The following is a 22,285-nucleotide window of genomic DNA, read 5'->3' as shown; positions in this document are numbered from 1 at the left end:
AGATCACTATAGATCATATATTAGTAGTATAGCTGATAATGGACTCGGTCCCGGAGCTGATCCAGCTGTCCATCTCCCTGAAGATCCAGCCCAACGACGGCCCGGTGTTCTACAAGGTGGACGGCACGCGTTTCGGCCAGAACCGAACCATCAAGCTGCTCACCGGGTCCAAGTACCGCATCCAGGTGGTCATGAAGCCTGGATCGGGCGTGCAGGCCACGTAAGAATTATTAATATTATAAATAATGTCAAGAAGCCTGGGAACCTGCGCAGGCCACGTAAGAATTAATGCCTACAATATGTTTTAAAAATGTTTTGTATTCAACGTCCAGGCCATATAAGGATCATGTATATTATGAATATAATAGACCTATGTTTTTAAAAAGGTTTTATTATTTTATATATTCTCTATCGTGGTCAGCAAGTGTAGTGTAGTAGGCTATATTCATATTGGGAGGCTTCTGTTGTAGGCTAGTCTGTTGGTGTGACTGAGGCCGCTGTATGACAGCTGCTCTAAATGTACAGCCATGTGTAAATGTTGGTGTAAATGTATATAGTCTGTTGTTGTGACTGAGGCCGCTGCCTGGCTGTGTAACATAACAGGACAGCTGTAATGAACCGATCCGTAAGGAAACACACTCCTCTGCTAGGATGGATGGATGGATGGATGGCGTTTATTTGAACTGGCGATGATAGAGCAATAAGTCATGCAATTCGTGTAGGTTAGCCTATATAGAGGACGATGCTATATGAACATGATGCTTGTATATGTTTAGCCTACATAGTAGAATAAGGCCTTTATATATGTGTGTTATACTTAATTCAGTAGGTTTAGCCTACATTAGTAGAATAATGTGTGTTCATTCCAGCACAGACAGCAGGTCTATAGCCTACATGAGAGGCGCTTTTTGTTGTGGTTTTTAATAAATGATGATGCTGTACGTGTGTTGACGCTGCGCACTGCGCGTGCATGTCTAATTCATCCATGCGCCGTCGCCGCCCCATGTGTGTGTGTGTGTGTGTGTGTGTGTGTGTGTGTGTGTGTGTGTGTGTGTGTGTAAAGATGGTGAAAGTGCTTTCCGTGATGGGCGTGGTCTGTTATGATACAGCCGTTATGGACCTCCACTTTGGTTCTGACATGTGTGCGTCTGTCAGTCTCGGACAATACTCTCAAATAGCCGCTGCTACTCCGTCTTTAATGCTCGTACTTCTCCGTCAAGGTAGACATCTTAAATATAAAGCACTTGTTGCTGAAGCTATGGACGTTTCCGGACGGTACGGACTGTCTGTGTTCCGTAACATCCAGTATTGTATGTTTTCATCTCGCCTGTGCCTGAACGCCGTCGTAATTCTGGTTCCCGTGGAGTGTAATACCGTATTCCGCCTGTTGCATCAGCGCCACTTCACTCGTTGAGGAATGCAGGGAACGTCAGGCACGGACAGATTAAAACACAGGTCTTAATGAAACAATATAGGAAGTATTTTGGAACACAAACAATCCGTATGGTCGGGTAACAACCCGTATGGTCGGGTAACAACCCGTATGCGTTATATTATGAATATGAATGTGCAGGGAGAAGTATAAACATGGAATTACAGTGAAACTGTCAGAGATACACAGTATTACACACAGACCCCTTTTCCAGCGGTTGGTTTGTATATTTTCCTACATAATGCGACATTTACATATTTAAAAATGTAAAAATTGTAATACAATAAATCATTGTCTTCGTTGAAGTACTCAATTGGGGAAATGTCATGGTGATAACAATCTAATATAGGTATAGTTTTGTCCACTCATTCATAATTAACGTTCCAATTTTGGAGCTCTGGCTCATGGACTAAGAACCAAAAAGAACTGAACCGGTTCCCATTGGGAACCAACCGGTGGAAAAGAACTGAACCGGTTCCCATTGGGAACCAACCGGTGGAAAAGAACTGAACCGGTTCCCATTGGGAACCAACCGGTGGAAAAGAACTGAACCGGTTCCCATTGGGAACCAACCGGTGGAAAAGAGGCCACAATAACAGGGAGGATAATGTCCGTGTTGGTCCAAAAGGCTAAACGGGGCGCGGTCGTCCAGTATGTGACTGTGAACCTAATAAATATGTCTGTACTTCTTTCTGTAAAGCGACTTTGGGTACCCAGAAAAGCGCTATATAAATCGTATATTTTATTATTATTATTATTATAACCTCACAACATCATAGTTTTACTGTAAACAACATCTAATAGCCTAAAGATCATCAAACAACTTATATTTAACTTATGTCCTACTGTCTGAACGAATGATTCCCCTCTCTGAGTAAGGGTCCATTTGGTACGTCCATGAAGTTGGCACCCCATTATTGCCCCATATGATGAAAACATGAATACAAATGGTGTCATTCCTTAGTGCTGGATTTGTGCTGAATTGTGCCGTAAATCTCATAATTTGGGCTGGTATCATTTTTTAAATATTTTAAGTTATATGTTTCCTATACTGTCTACCTTGTCCTAGTTTGGTATACTGGCGCCCCCTCTTGGCCTAACGGCAGTCATCTAACAACATAACAATTTATTTAAAAAAAAGATCAGACAAAAGACAACACCTTTTTAGTTTGATTTGGAGCCAAGCCATGTAATAAAGTATATTGTAATCATCTTATTCTTCTTGCAGAAACATGAACATTGGAGGCGTGGTCTTCCCTCTGGAGGAGGAGTCTAAAGACGAGCAGCAGGTGGTCTATCAGGGTCAGTACGACACAGAGGGAGTTCCTCACACCAAGAGTGGAGACAGACAGCCGATCCAGGTCAGCATAGAGGTGAGGATTCTGACCAATAGGAGCCTGTCCAGGTCAGCATAGAGGTGAGATACTGACCAATAGGAGACTGTCCAGGTCAGCATAGAGGTGAGGATTCTGACCAATAGGAGCCTGTCCAGGTCAGCATAGAGGTGAGATTCTGACCAATAGGATCATAGAGGTGAGCTACTGACCAATAGGAGCCTAGAGATGAGGAGGACACTGACCAATAGGAGCCGGTCCAGGTCATAGAGGACAGAACACTGTATCTAGACCTATAGAGCGTTGACAACAAACACAATATTTTGGGGCCGATCAAACAATTAGAATGAAGAAAAACATGGCAGGATACACAACACTTTTTGTTTTGTTTGATCGTCCCCAAAACGTTGTGTTTGTTGTCATGATTTGTCAGAACTCCAGTTGTCTTTGTCCGCGGCGTAAACGTCTTTAAATAAATACTTTTTGAAAAGGAAAATAAACGGGGAATTTTGTTCCGGGTCTCTCGTCGTCATGAAAGGGGGCTGTGCGGGGCTGCGGCGCTCTATAGCAGCCTGTCCAGGTCATAGAGGTCATAGAGGTCAGAAGGTCATAGAGGTCAGAATGTCATATAGACAATTCTGACAATGAAAGGAGAAATGAGGTCAATAGATGTATAATGATAAGAGTGCCCCTCACGTCACACAGGTGTGATTTGTTGCTGTATATATGGAACATAATATGTTACTGTTAGTTTAACTCTTTATTCTATCCCTTTGTTTACGGTGCTGCTGTATGATTGGTTCTCTCCACAGTTAAGAGTCTCTTTGTATTGAGTTGTGCTTTAAATGTACTGTAATTCTGCAAACTGTTAATACATGTTTCAGTCAATCAATCAATTGCTGTGATTGATTCTCTCTCTCCCCCCTCTCTCTCTCTCTCCCCCCTCCCTCTCTCTCTCTCTCCCCTCTCTCCCCCCTTCCCCCGCCTTTCTCTCTCCCCTCTCTCTCTCTCCCCCCCTCTCTCTCTCTCCCCTCTCTCCCCCTCTCTCCCCCCCCCCCCCTCCAGTTCCCAGTGGCGGGTCAGTTCGAGACGGTGTGGCAGGTCAAGTTCTACAACTACTACAAGCGAGAACACTGTCAGTGTGGCAACAAGTTCAGCGACATCGAGTACGAAGTCAAACCCAACGAGACGCGCAGCCTCATGTGGATCAACAAGGAGGCTTTCAACTGAGAACCACCTAAACACTAGGACACACCTCTAGGACACACCTCTAAACACTAGGACACACCTCTAAACACTAGCACACACCTCTAGGACACACCTCTAAACACTAGGACACACCTCTAAACACTAGGACACACCTCTAAACACTAGGACACACCTCTAAACACTAGGACACACACCTCTAAACACTAGGACAGACACCTCTAGGACACACCTCTAAACACTAGGACACACCTCTAAAAACTAGGACACACACCTCTAAACACTAGGACACACCTCTAAACACTAGGAAACACCTCTAAACACTAGGACACACCTCTAAACCCATTTAGACCCGACGACCATTCTACAACTAGGACACACCTCTAAACACTAGGACACAACTCTAAACACTAGGAAGGACTTCTAATTCCTGACAGAAAACCCCAATAATATCTGTAATTGGCCGCCGACCCCCATCTGATAATATGTTGTTCCAGCTGGGACCCCCTCCCCAGAAGCAAAGATTTGAGTTAAAAACGTTCGCTCCGAAAGAATATATATACTCAAAGATTTGCGGCAAATTTTCTAAAATAGCAGATAAAATAGCAATGTTTGTGTGCACACAAACATTGGCTTGTGATTGGCTGATCATCCCATAGCTAGGATTTGATTGGCTGAGCAAAGTACATATTATTGAAGATAAAAGTGAGGGCAGAAAAGTGAAGATGGAAATTGCGATTGGCCGGAATGAGATAATGCATGCATGATGATAAGAGCACCCCTCACTTCACACAGGTGTGATTCTTTAAAAGAGAAAAGTAGGCCTGCATCTGCCGGTCAACACATGATTGGCTCAGGAATGTGAAGGAAAAAAATCACACCCATGTGAAGTGAGGGGCGCTCTTATCATCGTACACCATCATCATTTGCTCAGAAACATAATTACGCAAATTCTCTATTCATTGTCAATGGCATTTAATGTCACACTATAGCTGAATATAGGCCCTCAAAAGAAGGATCTACACTATAGCTGAATATAGGCCCTCAAAAGAAGAATCTACAAGCAGAATATAGGCCCTCAAAAGAAGAATCTACAAGCAGAATATAGGCCCTCAAAAGAAGAATCTACACTATAGCTGAATATAGGCCCTCAAAAGAAGAATCTACACTATAGCTGAATATAGGCCCTCAAAAGAAGGATCTACACTATAGCTGAATATAGGCCCTCAAAAGAAGAATCTACAAGCAGAATATAGGCCCTCAAAAGAAGAATCTACAAGCAGAATATAGGCCCTCAAAAGAAGAATCTACAAGCAGAATATAGGCCCTCAAAAGAAGAATCTACAAGCAGAATATAGGCCCTCAAAAGAAGAATCTACACTATAGCTGAATATAGGCCCTCAAAAGAAGGATCTACACTATAGCTGAATATAGGCCCTCAAAAGAAGAATCTACAAGCAGAATATAGGCCGGTGTGTCATCCTTAGAACATGTGTTTTTGAGGGACGGTAGCCACCCCCCCCCCCCCCCCCCCCTTATGGGTTTGTGTAAACACAAACATTGAAGACAAAAGTGAAGACGGAAAAGTGAGGAAGCAAATTGCGATTGGCCAGAATGAGATGATGTAGGATGAGCGCCCCTCACTTCACACAGGTGTGATTTCTCTCTCATCCTGATCTACTCCCCAAAATACCAGATCTACCAATCATCAGCGTAGAAGCCACACCTCCCTTGAAGAGGAGGACCAATAAGACATCATGTTCTAATTAAAAGCCACGCCTCCATTGAAGAAGAGGACCAATAAGATGTCATATTCTAATGATTACAGCAAGGCTGAAGGATAGCCTCCAAGGTGGGACAACACTGACCCCTAGTGGCGAAACAGCTGCAGGACATGTGTGAATCTTTGGGGTCAAAGACACCTTCATTTGGAAATAATCATATCTAATATTACTCTGCGTGTGTGTGTGTGTGTGTGTGTGTGTGTGTGTGTGTGTGTGTGTGTGTGTGTGTGTGTGTGTGTGTGTGTGTGTGTGTGTGTGTGCTTGCGTGTGTATGCGCGTGTGTGCGTGCGAGCGTGCATGTGTGTGTGTGCAGACGCGTATGTGCGTGTGGTTCCGAATGGAAGCATCGTGTCATCGTTTTGTTTTTCATTTTATTTTAGTGTAATTTCTCTATTTTCTGTGTCTCTCCTGTTATGTTGAAGCGCATGGTGGCTGGAATAGTTTTTTGACTAAAAACAAAAAACAAATGAAGAAAAAGAAAAATGTTTTGTGTTTTACAAAGATGTATTGATAATTATATGATGAAACAATGTGCTGTTTTTCTTATATTTATTGGAACGAGTATACACTGTGTACATGAATAAAAAATGATGCCGTATAACTTGAACAACAACAACGCAATAAACAAATAATAACAAGTAACATGGGAACCCATTTAGGCCTGACGTCGAAAGTTTTCTGAAATACCTTATGTTTCTATATCAGTGGTGCTCAATATTTCATGTCGAGGACCCCAAAAATTATATGTAATTGGCCACCGACCCCCATCTGAAAATATGTTGTTCCAGGGAACCCCACAGAAGCAAAGATTTGAGTTAAAAACTGTTCGCTCTGAAAGTTTAAACATTTGGGCCACATTTTCACGATCTAAAAAGAATAGCAGACCTACAAGCTCGTAGCGTGGTACTCGGTGCCGCGCTATGAGCTTGTAGATCTGCTATTTTTCAATAGCTAAAGTATAACATAATGCTTGAAACACCAAAAGGGGTTCCCACCCAAAATGGGTTAAGACAGCAGGTGTATATAATGATCTAGTACTCGGCGTAGAGTTGTTGCTTCTTCGCCTGGAAAGGTGCCAGCTAATAGGTGGTTCTGGAAGGTGCCAGCTAATAGGTGGTTCTGGAAAGGAGCCTGCAGCTAATAGGTGGTTCGGGGGATCTAGTTAGGATGCCTCTCGGGCGTCTCCCTAGGGAGGTCCTCGAGGCACGTCCCACTGGGAGGACACCCCGGGGAAGACCAAGGACCACGTCCCACTGGGAGGACACCCCGGGGAAGACCAAGGACCACGTCCCACTGGGAGGAGACCCCGGGGCAGACCAAGGACCACGTCCCACTGGGAGGAGACCCCGGGGCAGACCAAGGACCACGTCCCACTGGGAGGAGACCAGGTGGAGGAAACACTTCGACTCACTGGCCTTTCATGGCCACTGGCCATGACAATATCCCCTCCAAATTTCTCAGAGACTCAGCCTTTTCCATAGCTCCAGTCATCACCCACATAGTTAACCTCTCCATCAAACAGGGACAGGTCCCCCAAGATTTTAAACTGGCCAAAGTAACCCCCTTGTACAAAAAAGGGAGTAAATTAGAACCCGGCAACTACCGCCCTATTTCTATTCTAAGCTCCATCTCGAAAGTGATGGAAAAAATAGACTATGAACAGGTTGAAAAGTATCTTGCCACTAATAAATTGCTGTACGAGTTCCAATCTGGTTTCAGAACATCCCACTCCACTGACACATGCCTCCTCTATTTGAGCGACCACATCAAACACGAGGTGGACGCTGGAAAATACTGCGGCATGGTCATGCTGGACCTCCAAAAGGCTTTTGACACCGTGAACCACTCCATACTGGTTAACAAGCTTAAAGCTATTGGTTTTGATAGCACATCAGTGAGCTGGATGCAATCCTACCTGGAGGGGAGAGAACAGATGGTGGAGGTGAACGGAACACTGTCCCCTCCCCTCCCAGTGAGCTGTGGCGTCCCACAAGGAAGCATACTAGGGCCTTTACTGTTCCTAATATATGTTAACAACATGACTTCAGCTTGTGACTGCAACTTGTTCCTGTTCGCAGATGACTCAGCACTGCTGGTCTCGGACAGGAACAAACTGCAGGTTGAAAAGACCCTCAGCTCTGAACTCGGTAGAATCTGCACCTGCAACAAACTATCCTTACACCTGGGAAAAACTGAATCCATCCTCTTCGGATCAAATAGTAATCTCAGCAAGGCAGATGGCTTCTTGGTTAGAGTGGGTGACAATATTATCACACGGAAAGATCAAATTACCTACCTAGGTTCCATCCTGGAGGCCAATCTTTCCGGTGATAAGATGGCCACCAACGTAATCAAAAAAGTCAATCAAAGAACAAGATTCCTTTACAGGATCTCCTCACTGGTCAGCAAAAACACCTTGAAGACCTTAACAGGAGCCCTCGTACAAGGTTTCTTTGACTATGCATCCACCTCTTGGTACCACAGCACCTCAAAGGCCCTTAAAACAAGGCTCCAGACCTCCCAAAACAAACTGGTCAGGCTCCTACTTGGCCTCACCCCCCGAACCCACCTCACCCCTGCCCACTTTGACAGGCTGGGATGGCTTAGGGTCGATGACAGAGTACAGCATCTTGCAATGGGTCTGGTCCACAAGATTCGATACACCACCAAGATACCCATGTACCTGTCTAAATACTTCCTTAATGTAAACGAAGTCCACACCCACAACACCAGAGGGAGTGCAACAAACCATGTACAACCCAGATTCGGCACAAACAAGGGACTAAATTATTTTCGCTCCTATGCCACCAAAATGTGGAACGCCCTACCAACAGTCATTAAGACATGTGAATCCCTTGACTCCTTCAAAACCGCTCTCAAAGGGCACCTACGGATGGCTGCAATTCGAAACTGGCCTCTGTAAAATCTGAATCCCCCCCCCCACCCCATTTCCCCTCACTGTATATGTATCTTTTCCCTTTTTGCTTCCTATATGATGAATTCCTGTTCTGTTCTTTAGCTACATAGAAGTGTCTATTTGTATGTCTCTAAATGTTTTGATGAATTGAACAATGTGGACCCTGTTGTAAACAAGTGTAATGCTTAATTGGGTCGTCCACTCACAGTTAACAGTCTTTGTATTGAGTTTGTGCTTAAAATGTACTGTAAATTCTACAAACTGTTAATAAATATTTCAATCAATCAATCAAAACAATCTTTAAAAAATAGCCGACATGTTTCTGGGGACCCCAAGGAACGCCTTCAAGGACCCACCGGGGTCCTCGGACCCCACTTTGACAACCACTGGTCATATACGACTGTCATATCAACATCAGCAAAATGAGCTGCTTGGATTAAAATTATTTATTGTACCAAATAGTGTTTATTTTATCATTCAACAACAGAAACATCCCAGGGCTTTCTTTTATTCACAAAAACGAAATAATAATAATAATAATAACAACAACAACAACACTAATACTAATATGAATTATGAATTATTTATTTTGGTTTTTTGTATGACAGAAACAATTAAGTGGAAGCTAACGAGAATTTCCACTACAAAATAAAAACAAAATCGTTCAAAAGTAGCCTATATTGTTATTTTCAGGTAAAAATCACAATATAGGGGCTTTTTATATATATATATCACCCATTCTTGAGATAAGGGACAAAACTTTTTTCAAACTGGATTTTTTTTTTTTTTAAGATACATTCAAATCAAATGGATGTATTTGTAGACACAGGTCTCAACTACCAATATTGAGAAGGAACAGGTTTTTCGCATAACATTTCTTTCTAAAATGGGACATTTATGCACTTAATACCCGATTCATGTCAACTCCGTCAGACACACTAAAATACCTTTTAATTGAATTTGATAATTTCAACAATAATATAAAGTCCTAAGTTCTCTTATAATGGCTTTCAGTAATCAAGTTAAGTAATACAATTATTTTAATATTGTTTTTTTCCAATATCACACTATTATGAAATATCCAATTTCTCAAATCCGTCATTTCAACCTCTATTTTCAATATTATAACATGAAAACCATGTAAAAAAATAATAATAATCATCATTACGTATCATTTCAGTTGGTGTTTCAATACATATGCACAAAATATTTAACATCACATTTTCTATTTCTTTGGAAATTAACAAAAACATCACGGGACGAACATCTGACGGAGTTGACTAACATCTGACGGAGTTGACAAGTTTAACTGATTTAGGTTCTAGATCACCTAGGATCTTGATTCTGGTGACTAATCCCACATTTTCAAGGATGAGGAATACAGTGGTACTATTTATATTGGCCCTGTGACCATGGCAGCCATTTTCAAAATGGCAGCCACCTGCTGTTATCTTACAATAACTCAAGTTCTACACCACCTAGGATCTTGATTCTGATGACTAATCCTACATTTTCAATGAGGAGGAATACAGTTTTATCTATTTAGATTTATCCCGTGACAATGGCAGCCATTTAAAAAAATGGTGGACCTGCTATTATTTTACCAATTTAGTCAGGGAATAGGCCTATTATCAGAATAATGTCAAATCTGTGAATACATTTCTTACCAAGAATTTTTTCACCAATGTGTTTGTAAAGGTGTCTACTAACATATCCCACATTGGTTTCTATTGAACCACCCTAGAGGCATTTTTGACAGCTGCTGAAAGTTGGGTACCATACCAAGTGGCTATGGCAAAACTAGGGAGTCTATGGCCAAACTAGGGGTCAAACCCCTTGGGCTAAATTCGGCCATATATCCACTTGCCCAAATGTGCTGACCTCATTTTGTGATGATGGCTATGGCCGTTTTCAGCCCAAGGAGTGTTCTTCGTGCATAGCTAATGCTTGGAATGCATTCAGAATCATGAAAACTCCCTAGTTTGACATGTCACATGCTACTTAAAGCATAATGAACATTTTGCCTTATATAGGTTGTTGATGGTACCCCAACTTTCAGCAGCTGTCAAAAGGTCCCCTAGGGTGGTTGAATATAAAGCAATGTGGGATATGTTAGTAGACACCCTTCCAAACACATTGGTGAAGAAAATTCTTGATAAGGAATTTATTACCAGATTGTATTAATATCCCCTGACTAAATAACTCATCTTCTAGACCACCTAGACCCGACTTCACAAACAGAGACCCGATTGACACCTAAACAACAAGTTTGGACAGCCCCACCAATTAGTGTTACGGAAAATAGCAAGTGTCTACCCTAGGCCCAGAGGGAGACACAGAACTTAGATGCGGCTCACATGTTGCACGACTCCTCAACAAGCTGCCACCAGGGATGAGAGCTGAATTCTGCCGCACAATGCTCTGCGGCCCAGGAGCAACCAACACCCTGTTGGAGTTCTCTGAGTGGTTGAAGCATGAGTCCTAGCCATATAGCCTGTGCAAAGGCAAACACCTTGAAGACCTGCTTGAGGTGAACAGTGAGCAGTGAACAGTGAGCGAAAGACTGAAGACAGAAGATCTGCCTTCAGGACTATCAGGCAGGATGTGCAGACACTGAAGGCATCAGTGTCGTTCTGTGTCCCCAGCATGTCAACCAAAGCAATGTTACCAAATCAAAGGAGCCTTCACCTCAAGTCACCTGGGGCTGGGTGAGCAATCGTATCCTGTATCTAGCCTCACAACTAAATACAGACACTTGGCCAGACTGCCGTTTGAAAGGGTCAAACCCTTCATCCTGATTGGGGAAGACCACCCCACCTAATCACACCAACCAAACAAGTGAGGTTGGGGCCTCCAGGTGGGCCAGTAGCCATCTGCACAAGACTGGGCTGGACCCTGCAGGAAAGCAATCTCCAGCCAAGACAATGTAAGTTGACTATAACAGAGCCCCAGAACACAGAGCTCATGAGAAGGATGGAGAAACACTGGCAGGAGGCCACCAAGATACAACGCCACACTGCAGTGGCCAGTGAAGTCAAACTGTGCGTCTGTACCTGAAAGAGACAAGTCAAAGGCCAGAAAGCCCACCTCCTTTTAATGTCCTGTCAGTAGCAACTCAACCTGCACCTGAAATAAGCCCTGACCCCTCCCAGAGAAAGTTCATCCTTGAAAATGTAATGATTAGTCGCCAGAATCAAGATCCTTGGTGGTCTAAAACTTGAGTTATTGGTAAAATAACAGCAGGTTGGTGGTCACTTTGAAAAACAATGGCTGCCATGGTCACAGGACAAATCTAAATAGTACCACTGTATTCCTCATCTTTTAAAATGTATTATTAGTCGGCAGAATCAAGATCCTATGTGGTCTAAAACTTGAGTTATTGTAAAATAACAGCAGGTGGCGGCCATTTTGAAAAACAATGGCTGCCATGGTCACAGGACAAATCTAAATAGTACCAATGTATCCCTCATCCTTGAAAATGTAGTCTTAGTCACCAGCATCAAGATCCTAGGTGGTGTAGAACTTGAATTATTGTAAAATAACATCAGGTGGCGGCAATTTTGGAAAATGGCTGCCATGGTCACCACGAGACAAATCTGTGATGGCCCTATAGCCAAAAATGTTCCTTAAGGCATGCTCTAACTGTGTGCCAAATTAGAATACGTCCCATTATTCAAAAACTATAATTTTATTGTTTTAGGAACACTTTTGTCAACTCCGTCAGATACATGTCAACTCCGTCAGACACAAAACCTGACGGAGTTGACGTCTGACGGAGTTGACAAAATGTCATTTGTTTTCATCTTAACCCTCTGTAGTACAATGTAGCCATTTTGTTTTTGCTTCATTTGTTAGCTAAACCTAACCCTAAACTTTTATATTAAACATTATTTTGGAATTCTTAACAAAGATCATAATAATGTCCTGACGGAGTTGACATGTAAAAGCTGTGACCACCCTGATATCAACATTGTTTGTTTAAAATATCAAACAATTGAATGCTTTTCAGACCAGGTGCTCCACAGTTGCAACAAATACAAACGGGACTTGGAAAAGGAGTCTTCAGGCTAAATCTGTTGACAATATTTTCTGATTAATTTAAGACTTTTAAAAAACCTGACGGAGTTGACGGGAGACGTAGGACACACATTTGATATGAGATATCTAATGGAAAATATAAATTAAAATTATTGTGTATATTGTTTGCTATGTTGTTGACAATCTACTTTAATTTAGTATGTATATTTATGTGATTGTGACAGTATTAGACACTTTTTTAGCAGTTTGAAATTATGACCACTTGCTGGGGACAGGCTAAATACAGGCGTTTTTGGGTACAGTGCCTGCTTTTAACTAATTCAGATGGCATATGAAAACAATTATAATGAAATTAATGGCATAATAATACACAACTGTATTACATTTAATTTTGCAAGTGCTTTTATTTTTATTAAATTAATTTATTTTTAACAATAATAAGGCTCTTATGTGTGGGACATGTTTTTTCCACTTTTGTCCCTCATCTCAAGAATGAGTGATATATCTTGTATAATATTCTTAGTTTCTGGGTTTTATTCTGAAGTGTGTTATTCTTAGTGGGGTTTGACTCGACGGTTCCATCAAAGGTTCCATCCTCTGCGCCAATAAGATAAGCCACGCGTCACACCACAACTGTTCACCTGTGGAATTCAGTGACTCCGGAGGGCGCTGTTTTTAAAAGCATTGATCCCCAACCATATATGGTAGCCACCAGTTAAACTCTCAACCAACTAAATTCATTCTACAGGTCACCAATGTCGGTTTAACCCCCCCCCCCACACACACACACACACACAGCAGGAAGTGCAGTTAATGGAAACAACATTCTTACAGGTCACCACTATCAGTGTAAACCTCCGTCTCTGAAGCAGGAAGTGTGCACAGTGAATGAAAACCAAACAGATCAAATCGTTCAAACATTTCAAATGAACTTTAATTCCTGAACGTGTGGAAGAGAACGACTGACGCCATGGTGAGACACATGCACGGTTTATCACTATAGGCACTATATGTAATGTATTACACATAACAGTGTAGCATGGAAGCTAATGCTACTGTTATGGGTTTATTATTATTATTAGATTATGTATTATTAGCATTGTATTGTGACCGTAATCATTGCTATAATGTGTGTTCAGTAACAGTGTGAAATAGCTCGACAGTAATCATTGCTATAGAGTGTGTTCAGTAACAGTGTTAAATAGCTCTATATTGGGGCAGTAATCATATTGTGTGTGTGTGTGCGTGTGTGTGTGTGTGTGTGTGTGTGTTCATTAACAGTGTTAAATAGCTCTATATTGTGACAGTAATCATTGCTATAGTGTGTGTTCAGTAACAGTGTTAAATAGCTCTATATTGTGACAGTAATCATTGATATAGTGTGTGTTCATTAACGGTGTTAAATAGCTCTATATTGACAGTAATCATTGCTATAGAGTGTGTTCAGTAACAGTGTTAAATAGCTCTATATTGTGACAGTAATCATTGCTATAGTGTGTGTTCAGTAACAGTGTTAAGTAGCTCTATATTGGGACAGTAATCATTGCTATAGAGTGTGTTCAGTAACAGTGTTCACTGTTAAATAGCTCTATATTGTGACAGTAATCATTGATATAGTGTGTGTTCAGTAACAGTGTTAAATAGCTCTATATTGTGACAGTAATCATTGCTATAGCGTGTGTTCAGTAGACAGTAACGGTGTTAAATAGCTCTATATTGGGGCAGTAATCATATTGTGTGTGTGTGTGTGTGTGTGTGTGTGTGTGTGTGTGTGTGTGTGTGTGTGTGTGCTCATTAACAGTGTTAAATAGCTCTATATTGTGACAGTAATCATTGCTATAGTGTGTGTTCAGTAACAGTGTTAAGTAGCTCTATATTGGGACAGTAATCATTGCTATAGAGTGTGTTCAGTAACAGTGTTAAATAGCTCTATATTGGGACAGTAATCATTGCTATTGGGTCTTCAACGTTTCTCAGCTCAAAGACCCATTAGCTGAGAGCCAGCTGAAACAGCCTGCATGTTGTATAAGATTGTTGCAGATTTAAGCAAAATTAAAGGGCCACTTCACCACTTTTGCAACCAGATCTTATTTTAATTATGTTTTGGAGACAAACACTTTCCTGGAGGTTTTTAATGTGGGTAATATGTGTGTTTTTTTGTTGATATTTTAGTATTTCAAAGTGTCCATGGGCTCCATGATTTCATGGATACTGGGCTCACTTCCTTCCTGGACTCCCCACTCATCCAAACGCAAATTGGATGAGTGGGGAGTCAATGGAGGGTATTGCAACTTTAGATTCATCCCATTATAAACAAAATCTAGAGTTGCAACCATAACTTTCACATGGATGTGAAACTAGAGGACAATATCTGACTCCAAGTCTTATTTTTTGGGTGAATACTGAATACACAACGCAGCGCAGAGCAGATTTATGAAGGTGTAGTAACTCTGAGGACCCCCTAGGGGTCCCTGACGCGCTGTTGAAGACCCCTGCTTTAGACAAGTAAGACGCGCAAACGCGGGAAGCGAACGCAGCTCGTGTGTGTGTGGTTGTGTGTGTGTGTGTGCTACAGCTGCGCCCTGTGTGTGTGTGTGTGTGCTACAGCTGCGCCCTCTGGTGGCGGGCGGGTGGTGTCACAGCGGGACAGACACACACACACACACACACACACACACATACACAGACATGAGCAGCAGGGTCTCATAGTAAGTGGCTCACTGCGTTCGCAATAAGAGGGATTATAATCCCATTACAGTAGTAAACTAGTTTCATGTTGTGTTCTTTGTGTTTTACAGGGAAATGAAGCTAGTTTTCCACTGGAGATGTGCACACACTGTAAGTATGACCTTTCTTTCTTTCTTTCTTTCACAATCACACTCACAATACATGTTAAGGTGACTCCACAACTAACAGTCTTATTCAGAGTCAGATTAGTCACAGACTAGTTCAAACTGTCAGATTGCAACAGACTGGTTAAAACTGTCAGATTGCAACAGACTAGTTAAAACTGTCAGATTGCAACTAGTTAAAACTGTCAGATATAGTTAACGTAATGTCTCTCTCTCTCTCTCTCTCTAGTCGACGCTGATGAGATCAAGCGTCTGGGGAAGAGGTTCAAGAAGCTGGACTTGGATAACTCTGGTTCTCTGAGTGTGGAGGAGTTCATGTCTCTGCCCGAGCTGCAGCAGAACCCACTGGTCCAGAGGGTCATCGACATCTTCGACACGGACGGGAACGGAGAGGTCGACTTCAAAGGTAGATTATTATTATTATTATTATTAAAGGTCGGTCCGGATCGCCTAAAAACTAAGACCAACTATTTTTCGACCTTTCGACGACTAAAATAGAAACTAAATGAAAACGAAGCTATGGTGACTAAAACCAAGACTAACCCATTCTGACCTGAGATCAGATTCATACAAGGTTTCCACTGGACACACACTGGTCTGATTAACCCATTCTGACCTGAGATCAGATTCTAAAAATGTCAGTCGTTGTTTCATTTTTCAAAAATAGCAGACCTACAAGCTCGTAGCGCGCCATTCGGTGGCGCGCTATGAGCTTGTAGATCTGCTATTTTTCAATAGCTAAAGCATAACATGATGCTAACACCAAAATGGGTTCCCGTTCAGAATGGGCTAAATATACTGACGATTTTGAAATGTTATGAAGGAACTAGTGGACAATTTACAATTTACAATTTAGGCATTTAGCAGACGCTCTTAATCCAGAGCGACTTACATTAAGCAAGAACAAAAGTATGGGAATACATCACATAAAAGCGTTTATCATGAAACATGCGTTAGCTAAGAAAGTAACAGTGGAATATCTATATAATGAAACTATACATACTGTTACACTATACTGTGCATATAAACTATACATATTTACTACTATGCTATACATATGTACTATGGCGTGCTATGACTATATACAATGCAATTATAGTGCTGTCTACATAACATGCTATAAGTCTGTGTCAAATGCTATCTAAGTCAACAGAAATGCTATCTAAGGGGGTAGGGTAAGTGCTATGGGCCATGATGGAGTCTGAAAAGGTGGGTTTTCAGGCTACGGCGGAAGATTGGGAGTGATGCTGCAGTTCTGACTGCAATGGAAAGTGCATTCCACAGTTTTGGAGCCAGAAGGGAGAAGAGTTTGGGACGTGTGGAGCGTTGTCCCGGCGTTTTTAGTGAGGGTACTTCCAGTGGAGAGATCCAGTATGAGTCATTTTTGGTTGCATGCTGAAAATAGCCGATCTACAACGCGTCACGCTGTGACGCGTTGTGAGCTTGTCGAAATTCGTAGAACGGCGGAGCAGCATAGTTTGACCAGCTGAGAGGCTGTCACAGGCATCGAAACATATATGTATTCACTCCTAAAATGTTAATATAAAACTGTATGTATATGGAATACATGTAAAAAAATAAAAGAAAAAAGGAAAAGGCCTACATCATCGATGTGTCTTTGTGTCATATGAAATTAGTAGGAGATTTCCAACTTTACAACTTAACAAATTAAGCTTGACGCTTAAGCCATTTAAACAGTGTTTTAATTGCATGAGCGCATACATGCAAGGATTTGGGCTGTCTGTGCTGGACTATTTCCATGACGGGACGTTGGAAAGTAGCCTTGCAGTGCTGCAGCTGCGGAGAGTCCCAACATGCTTGGGTAGCCTACTGTAGCCTAATCTACAGCAGGCCGATGTCTTTCTGGAGTTACGGTATCTGTCGAACGTGCATGGTCAGTTGGTCACGGTGACGGACCACAGTGATAGAGAGAGACAGACAGACAGGACAGGAGGAGCACCTATGCAAAACAGCAGCGTTTGTGCCTATTTGTTGTTTAATTCATGGTTCACAGGTTCAGGTTTTCGTTCACTAATACATCTTGTTGCATATTAAATTAAAAATACTTTAATAATTTAATATACAACTAACAACACACAGTGACAGTTGCTTGCAAATTGCGGCATGTATGCATGCGGGGGGGGGGGGGGGGGTGAGGCGGGCAGCAAGGGGAGCGAAGCGAGAGGAGAAACAGACAGGGTAGGCCTACAGCTAACCCTTAATTCATGCAGGTTTATTTATTTAAGATACAACAAGTTGCGTGTCCGTCTGTCTGTCTGTGTCCCACATGGAGATCTCTGTATCTGTCTGTCTGTGTCCCACATGGAGATCTCTGTATCTGTCTGTCTGTCTGTGTCCCACATGGAGATCTCTGTGTCTGTCTGTCTGTGTCCCACATGGAGATCTCTGTATCTGTCTGTCTGTGTCCCACATGGAGATCTCTGTATCTGTCTGTCTGCCTGTGTCCCACATGGAGATCTCTGTATCTGTCTGTCTGTCTGTATGTCTGTCTGTGCCTGAAGAGTGTAAACCGACTGTGAAAAGTGTACTGGTTAAGTATTCAATTGTCAGGTGTGGGGTTGCCATGGCAATCGATTGGCTGAGGCAGAGGCTGGGAATTGCGCAGGTGAGGGGACTGATTAGGCCCCCTGGCAGAGCCTGACCAGCGCCTTTTGTGGTGGTTCTGGAGAACCGTGGGTCCGACCGACTCGACACCGGGCATTGCACCCCCTGCGGGGGCGTGGAACGTGTGTCGAACGTGAAGTCGGCGGGGCGAACGGTTCTCAAGTTACGTGCATTACAACCGTACACACACGCAGACAGACACGCAGAGACAGACACGCAGACAGACACGCAGAGACGTGGCGCATTTATAGTAGGATTTGTAGAATGGTCCTCTGGGTCTAAATGGATTCAGAGCGTCTGATTGGTCCTCAGGTCTAAATTGATTCAGAGCGTCTGATTGGTCCTCGGGTCTAAATGGATTCAGAGCGTCTGATTGGTCCTCGGGTCTAAATGGATTCAGAGCGTCTGATTGGTCCCTAACCCTAACTGCTGACCTTTGACCTTTGTCCTCTTCCCAGAGTTCATCGAGGGCGTGTCCCAGTTCAGTGTGAAAGGAGACAAAGAGATGAAGTTACGCTGTGAGTAATACCGCCTTAAATACACCTATCACAGTAATACCGCCTTAAATCCACCTATCACAGTAATACCACCTTAAATATAATTATAATAATAATAAACATTTTATGTAGACATAGCACTCTATAGAGCGTCGCAGTTCCGCCCCCTTTCAGAACGACGAGTGGCCCAGGAAATGATTCTCCATTCATTTTCTCTATAGGCTTTTCAAAAAGTATTTATTTGAAGATGGTTTCGCCGCGGACAAAGCCAACTCGGATCATGACAAATCATGACAATGAACACAATGTTTTTGGCCGATCAAATAATTTAATGGAGAATCATTTCCTGGGCCACTCGTCGTTCTGAAATGGGGAGGGACTGCGACGCTCTATAGTGTATACACATAGTTTCATTATATAGATTCCACTGCTAAGGTTCTTAGTTTATGTATGATTCATGAGGACTATTATTTATTACCATGTGTTGTTCTTGCTTACTGTAAATCGCTCTGGATTAAGAGCGTCTGATAAATGTCTAAATTGTACATTTTAAATTGTTAATTGTTGTAGTTTTCGGTGGTCACCTTATCACCTCAAACTGGAGTATGACTAGGCCTTAACTAGATTAGTCCGGGGGCCACAACTGTAGAATGAGTGTGTGTGGGGGGGACGCACAGCTTGTGGCCCCCGGAGAAAATGTGTGCGTTCTCAAAAATGGATTCTGTGTTCAAACACAATGATTTATGTAAATACATTTTGTGCACAGCTCTCTAGGCCGACCATTTGAATACCCCGGCCTTATTAAAGGACAACTAGTTTTTTTCAACCAAGGTTCATGTTTCAGGTTGTTATTAGAGAAAGTAAAAGATGAGTGTTCATTTTTCTTTCATTTGCTGCTTTCTTTCGTTTTAGGGATTTTAGTTGTTTTTGACAGGGGGGGGGCGGGGGCATTCGAGCATGGGGCTAAATATGTATTCTTTTACAGAATTCTATAGTGATTTATTTTTCTATTATTTACTATAGTCCTACAAGACCCCAAGGAATTACATCTGTCCACAAAAGATCACAGGATCTACTGAATGTGACAAACTGACATATTGAGCCTACCCTTCAGTACCGTCACATTCAGTAGATCCTGTGATCTTCTGTGGCCAGATGTAATTTCTTGGGGTCTAGTAGAACTATAGTAAATGATACAAAAATAAATCGCTATAAAACATTGTAAAATAAAATACATGTTTAGCCCCATGCTCGAATGCCCCCCCCCCCCCCTGTCAAAAACAGCTAAAATCCCTAAAACCATAGAAAGCAGCAAATGAAAAAAAAAGAAAAGAACACTCATCTTTTACTTTCTCCAATAACAACCTGAAACATGAACCTTGGTTGAAAACAACTAAAGTTGTCCCCACACATCGACCTCTAACCCTGACCCGTGTGACCTTGTGCGACCCCGACAGTCGCCTTCAGGATCTACGACATGGACAAGGACGGCTACATCTCCAACGGCGAGCTGTTCCAGGTGCTGAAGATGATGGTGGGGAGCAACCTGAAGGACACGCAGCTGCAGCAGATCGTCGACAAGACCATCATCAACGCCGACCGCGACGGAGACGGGAAGATCTCCTTCCAGGAGTTCTGTCTGGTAGGTAGTCGGGCTCTGGCCCGTTCTGTCTGGGTTCTGTCTGGTAGGTTGACTGCCCAACCTCCCTATACCCCCCCTCCGAGCGATTTATTTGGTATTTAGATTTATTTAGATTTTTGGTACTTAACCTGTAAATAATTTTCATGTTTTTTGAGGTATCTTCAATTAATGTCATCATTGTATTGTGAATTAATGCATTGGGACCCGAATGGAAACAAGACCGCAAGGTCTTTTTTCGGTGCTATCCTTTTGGATAAATGTGCTTTTGACTGTACCATGTACTGTTATTTGCATTTGATATTGTCTAATAAAATAATCAATCAATCAATCAAAGGTAGTCGGGCTCTGGCCCGTTCTGTCTGGGTTCTGTCTGGTAGGTAGTCGGGCTCCGACCCGTTCTGTCTGGTAGGTAGCAGTACCTCCATAGAGTTCTTGTACCTCCATAGAGTTCTGGTAGGTAGGTAGCAGTACCTCCATAGAGTTCTGGTAGGTAGCAGTACCTCCATAGAGTTCTTGTACCTCCATAGAGTTCTGGTAGGTAGGTAGCAGTACCTCCATAGAGTTCTGGTAGGTAGCAGTACCTCCATAGAGTTCTGGTAGGTAGCAGTACCTCCATAGAGTTCTTGTACCTCCATAGAGTTCTGGTAGGTAGCAGTACCTCCATAGAGTTGTGGTAGGTAGCAGTACCTCCATAGAGTTCTGGTAGGTAGCAGTACCTCCATAGAGTTGTGGTAGGTAGCAGTACCTCCATAGAGTTGTGGTAGGTAGCAGTACCTCCATAGAGTTGTGGTAGGTAGCAGTACCTCCATAGAGTTCTGGTAGGTAGCAGTACCTCCATAGAGTTCTGGTAGGTAGCAGTACCTCCATAGAGTTCTGGTAGGTAGCAGTACCTCCATAGAGTTCTGGTAGGTAGCAGTACCTCCATAGAGTTGTGGTAGGTAGCAGTACCTCCATAGAGTTGTGGTAGGTAGCAGTACCTCCATAGAGTTCTGGTAGGTAGCAGTACCTCCATAGAGTTGTGGTAGGTAGCAGTACCTCCATAGAGTTCTGGTAGGTAGCAGTACCTCCATAGAGTTGTGGTAGGTAGCAGTACCTCCATAGAGTTCTGGTAGGTAGCAGTACCATCATAGAGTTGTGGTAGGTAGCAGTACCTCCATAGAGTTGTGGTAGGTAGCAGTACCTCCATAGAGTTCTGGTAGGTAGCAGTACCTCCATAGAGTTGTGGTAGGTAGCAGTACCTCCATAGAGTTGTGGTAGGTAGCAGTACCTCCATAGAGTTCTGGTAGGTAGCAGTACCTCCATAGAGTTGTGGTAGGTAGCAGTACCTCCATAGAGTTCTGGTAGGTAGCAGTACCTCCATAGAGTTGTGGTAGGTAGCAGTACCTCCATAGAGTTCTGGTAGGTAGCAGTACCTCCATAGAGTTCTGGTAGGTAGCAGTACCTCCATAGAGTTGTGGTAGGTAGCAGTACCTCCATAGAGTTCTGGTAGGTAGCAGTACCTCCATAGAGTTGTGGTAGGTAGCAGTACCTCCATAGAGTTCTGGTAGGTAGCAGTACCTCCATAGAGTTGTGGTAGGTAGGTAGAATCTAGAACAGAGGTATTCCACTAGAATAGGCCGGGGCCACAACTGTTCCCGGCCTCAAGTCGGTCGGACCCACGGTTCTCCAGAACCATCACAAAAGGCACTGGTCAGCCTAAACCTGTGCCTCACCTGTGCAATTTACAGCCTCTGCCTCAGCCAATTGATTGTCATGGCAACCCCACACCTGCAAATTGATTAGCCTACTTAACCAGTCCACTTTTCACAGTCAGTCAGTTTGCCCTCTTCAGATACAGGCAGAAGGCCAGATACAGAGATCTCCATGTGGGACACAGACAGACAGATACAGAGATCTCCATGTGGGACACAGACAGACAGACACAGAGATCTCCATGTGGGACACAGACAGACGGATAC

General features: G+C 42.8%; 2 protein-coding genes across 2 annotated transcripts; both read left to right on the top strand.

Annotated features, from left to right (window-relative positions):
• Positions 1-38: 38 nt before the first annotated feature.
• cnrip1a (cannabinoid receptor interacting protein 1a) lies at positions 39-3,996 on the top strand (the record flags this gene model as incomplete). The annotated part of the gene is made up of 3 exons (XM_083764589.1): positions 39-220; positions 2,661-2,805; positions 3,832-3,996. The coding sequence occupies 3 exons, from the start codon at positions 39-41 to the stop codon at positions 3,994-3,996; spliced, it is 492 nt and encodes a 163-aa protein (XP_083620715.1).
• A 9,553-nt stretch (positions 3,997-13,549) lies between these two features.
• On the top strand, positions 13,550-20,680 carry ppp3r1b (protein phosphatase 3 (formerly 2B), regulatory s1ubunit B, alpha isoform, b). The gene is made up of 6 exons (XM_083764596.1): positions 13,550-13,684; positions 15,510-15,549; positions 15,793-15,969; positions 18,647-18,706; positions 20,143-20,374; positions 20,662-20,680. The coding sequence occupies exons 1-6, from the start codon at positions 13,682-13,684 to the stop codon at positions 20,663-20,665; spliced, it is 516 nt and encodes a 171-aa protein (XP_083620722.1). The 5' UTR covers positions 13,550-13,681; the 3' UTR covers positions 20,666-20,680.
• The last annotated feature ends 1,605 nt before the right edge of the window (positions 20,681-22,285 follow it).

This window comes from Protomyctophum parallelum (assembly GCF_964188405.1).
Source record: "Protomyctophum parallelum genome assembly, chromosome: 5".
Lineage (NCBI taxonomy): Eukaryota > Metazoa > Chordata > Actinopteri > Myctophiformes > Myctophidae > Protomyctophum > Protomyctophum parallelum.
The sequence above is the reverse complement of the archived record's forward strand: the minus strand, read 5'-3'. Positions and strand labels throughout refer to the sequence as shown.